The 4358-nt window shown below is 36.5% G+C and overlaps 1 protein-coding gene across 1 annotated transcript; it reads right to left on the bottom strand.

Moving 5' to 3' along the window:
• Nucleotides 1-321: 321 nt before the first annotated feature.
• Nucleotides 322-4140, bottom strand: LOC112722361 (serine/threonine-protein kinase 52). The gene is made up of 6 exons (XM_025773358.3): nt 3553-4140; nt 2902-3023; nt 1617-1813; nt 1339-1513; nt 925-1059; nt 322-831 (listed from the first exon to the last, which is right to left on the bottom strand). Exons 1-6 carry the CDS (start codon nt 3887-3889, stop codon nt 625-627), a joined length of 1173 nt encoding a protein of 390 aa, XP_025629143.1. The 5' UTR covers nt 3890-4140; the 3' UTR covers nt 322-624.
• Between the last annotated feature and the right edge of the window lie 218 nt (nt 4141-4358).

Genomic DNA, 4358 nt, shown 5'->3' with positions numbered 1-4358 from the left:
CTCCATTACATATGGTTATTGATACCAAGTAGAGCATTCGAAACATCATTACTTCCCCGGCACACTCTAGAAAGAATTTGGATTCTCTAAATTTTAGATTTTCACTTTAGAGCATAAAGTAAGATCTCTCACCATTGAATGCTTTCTCTTTCATGTTTTCTCTTGTTCCCACCTATGAAATAAATAGTAATAGATTATACTTTACCTTCTAAAATAAAATTTAAAATTTAGAGAATTCAAATTTCTCTAGAAAATATGAGAAGTTATCAAGTGAACATGAGTACATGATACATAGAGTAGAGATTAGGATACAAAAGCAAATGGATCCAATATAATCACATCAATTATGATTGCAAATTTGCAGTAGTATATCCTGCTAGGATGTTACAAGGCCAGGCTGAAAACTAATAGCATACATACCCACAGAACCCAAATCAAATGGGCAAGAATAGGTAAAAAAATATGAAAAGAAAATCATTGACATGTCAACAACTCCTACCTATATATATATTCCTCTCATTTCGGTTTCCAATTTCTGTTTTCTCCATAGATACAAAATCATTCTTCAAATAGTGAAAAAATCACTATACCCCAATTGTTTTCTTGGACTAAAGAATAAAACTTTCAAGGACCTCTGTACTTGCGGAAGCAAAGACAACCCTGTTGCTGATCAACGGGAATCATGCCTCCGCCTTTGGATGTGTCAATGGCCTCCAACATCGAGACCACCTCGTCCATCTCTGGCCGCTTATCGGGACTCGCATCCCAGCATTTCTTCATCACATTTGCTAGAGAGCTTGGGCAACATCTTGGTATTTCTGGTCTCAGATTCTAAATTTACAAAAGGAAATGATGTATTATATTATAATGGATTCAAACATAGAATAAATGAGACAAGGAATCAAATAAAGAAGGAAAATGTACCTGGCGAACGACGGCTGAAGTAATTTCTGAGAAACTTAGGTCAGGATATGGCATGTCACAACAATAAATCTCCCACAAGCAGATTCCAAAACTGTACACATCACACTTCCTGTTATAGGGGTTGCCATTTAAAACCTGTAAGCCACCATTAACAGTCAATTACGTAGGCTGTCTTTGTTTTTTATCAAATAAAAAATTTTCATCAGATCATTTTGTCTTCATATTCATAAGCTAGTTGCTGACATTAAGGTCATTATTTTTCATCATTGATGAATCCAATGATATGAAACCAGAGAGTGAAAACATTCATCCCCATTTTGGATGAAACATGGAAGCCAGATATTTCCATTCCCCGTTAGATGAATTATATTTGGATAAGTGCAATTCTTTGCACTAAGAGTACCAACTACACACCTCTGGAGCCATGTAACCAAGAGTGCCAGTCTCCCCAGTCATATCATTAGGATTTGATGCCTCCACTCGTGCAACCCCAAAATCGGCAATTTTAACTGTACGTGTCTTATCCAATAGCATGTTCTCTGTCTTTACATCTCTATGGACAATCTTCTGCGAGTGAAGGTAACTCAGCCTGCAAAAGCAGATCGAAGTGAATTCAATTTGGATGATTCTCCAGATTACGAGAAAGTTTTACATTCAGAACATGCTAAATCACAATCAAAATGGATAGATACCCTCTTGCAAGATCAAGTGCCAGCTGGATGACAACCTTAAAGGCTAGTTTCCTCCTCCTGTTCTTTATTAAGTAAGATTTAAGTGTTCCTCCTGGAAGATACTCAACAACAACACAACAGATATTGCTCGGCATGCTAATTACACCGTTCTCGGTTTGTATCTGTAGTTCTGAAGACCCCATAGTTGCACCTATAAACTAAAAAATGAAAAAGTAAATAGTTTAATATGGTGGGGAAGAAAAACGGCTGCAAAAATGTGCATAATAACTTTGAAGAGAGTCTGAGAGAGAAATAGAGAATCAACGATTAAATATCACGTAATGCGATCGAAGGAAAGAGATGATCTCAAGAAGAAAAAAGAGCATATGAGGCATTATGATTGTCATTGTCCTCTGTACTTGCATCCATCTTTTGTCCAACAAAAGACTGAACGACTAGGACAAAGACCATGAAGCACCCCAACTTGCCCAACATAGCATGTGAATGGACTTGAATGTAATGCATATATAGCATATCTCTGCTTGCATCAGAAAATGCCTAACTTCATATAGGGAAGAGTTGTTACTATTACATTATTACTAAACATGTGAACTGTTCCAAAGAAAAAATTCACCATGAATTGTAGGACCGTAACAAAAAGCTTCCATGATTAGTAGATTTCAAAACAAAGAGATGCTGAGCCAAAAGGAAGTGCCTATTCACATCTGTTTATCCTCCTCCAACTTATGGATACCTCATCCTACATTCTCCTAAACCTCAATTATTTCAATCTTCTATACCCTAACTAAATACTAGAAATCTAGTTCAGAAGAATAAGAGGAAAAAAATAAAATCAAGGTCAAGGGCATCCATGCTCCTGTGTTGCAAATAAGCTTCAGTAATATTGAGTTTCTTGTATTTCAGAAATGAAAAAATATCACATGAATAACAGCAACAAAGGACACTTGTTTCCACAACAGAAAGCAAATTCATGTTAAACTTAGGCAAAGGTTGCAGATAAGGTGGTAAGAACAGAAATGGAGACTAATCCCTCAGAAGCTGAAACTACCTAAGTTGGCGTCCTTGGACATTAAAGAATTACAAAAGGCCTAAACACTTGACCATTGACACCTCTGTAAAAAACATTTAATACAACAACAAAATAAAACACAAAACCGAAAGGTGATATATACAAACGTAATATGCAAATCATACTAGCATATGCGGTACTGGAATGTACAAGCTCAAAAAAAGTTACACACAACAGCACAAACACCACAAAACAAGAAAAGGTATTCAAATTAACCTTTGTGACATTGGGATGGTCAAGTTTGTGCCATACAGCAACTTCCTGTATAAAGGCTGACCTCAAAGAATTAACTTCGGCTTCCGTCCTTTGCCCTTCTTCGCCCCAATCCAGCAATTTGACTGAGCATTGAGCAAGTAATCACAAATAACTATGATGAGCAAAAATCAGCTCAAAACAACAACCAACCAAACGATAGATTCTGTATTCATTTGATTCACCACAACTAAAGACCAACACCACCACCAAAGGGGGGTCACATGAAAAAGTAAGACACAGAAATCATCATCGAAATCACCAACATTTTTTCACAATTTGAACCTAATTACCTAACTCCATGTTGCAAGTTAGACGCTGCAATAGGAAGGCAACCAGTTCCATCAATTAGACTAAAAGTCAACTCTTTTCAAGAAGAATTCAAAAGAGCAAGGGACAAAGCGAAATTGAAGTTGAATTGAAGCAAAAACCTTGCTTAGAAATCAGAATTCTTTACAATTGCAACAATTCATGTTCATTAACCAAAACCAAAACAAGTAAACAAAAAAAAAAAAAAAATCGATCTTTAATCGCAACAAAAAAACTACGATTGGGTAAGTTAAATTAAAGGGGAATTGAACATCTAAACCAGATAAAATAAAAATAAAAACTAACCAGCAACATCTTGAGAATCATAGAGAGCACGGTGAACAGTGCCGAAAGTGCCACGCGCTATAACGGACTTAATGATGAGCTTGGAAGGGTCAATCTCCCAATCCTGCCTCTGCTTCTTGAAAGGACTACTAACGGGGCTCTTGAATTTGGGAGAAGAAGAAGCGCTTGTGGTTGTGTGAAGCTGAGGAAGAAGGTTGTGATGGTGGTGAAGGTCGTCGTCGAGGTTCTTCTTCTTGTCCATGGTGATGACCTTGTTGAGATGCCTCTCGAGCTGCTCATCTATGCTCTTCAGATCAATCTGATCGGCTCTCACGAACCCCTCACTACCCTCTTTCATCTTCTTCTTCTTCAAACACAATCACAAGCAGCGAATGAAAGAGAGAGAAAGAGAGAGAGATATGTGAGGTTTGAGGAGTTGGTTATTGGTGTGTTTTGGTGTTTCTTGTTATTTCTCTGAACCATGTGGGCACATGGAATTGCCTGCTCATAACGTGTGCCTCTGACCCACTCACCTCTCTTTCTTTCCCTTCTCTTCTTCTTTTTCCTTTTCTTTTCTTAGACAAAAATAAAATAAAAGTAGACATCGTCAATTAAAATCGTATATAATGTAACGTATATTTTAAATATGGGAAATTTTTTAAATTTTCTATAATTTTTGTACTCAAATACTTATAATCAACGACAAATTAATCGTTATGTTCATTATTCAACCATGATATTTTGGTAGCAAAAAATGTAACACCTTACCACACAAAATTTTATATTCTAATCGTAAATTAATGGTAGTAAGATATTACGACACTTAA

Source organism: Arachis hypogaea, chromosome 11 (genome assembly GCF_003086295.3).
Source record: "Arachis hypogaea cultivar Tifrunner chromosome 11, arahy.Tifrunner.gnm2.J5K5, whole genome shotgun sequence".
NCBI classification, from domain to species: domain Eukaryota; kingdom Viridiplantae; phylum Streptophyta; class Magnoliopsida; order Fabales; family Fabaceae; genus Arachis; species Arachis hypogaea.
This window is presented reverse-complemented; position numbering and strand designations above follow the sequence as displayed.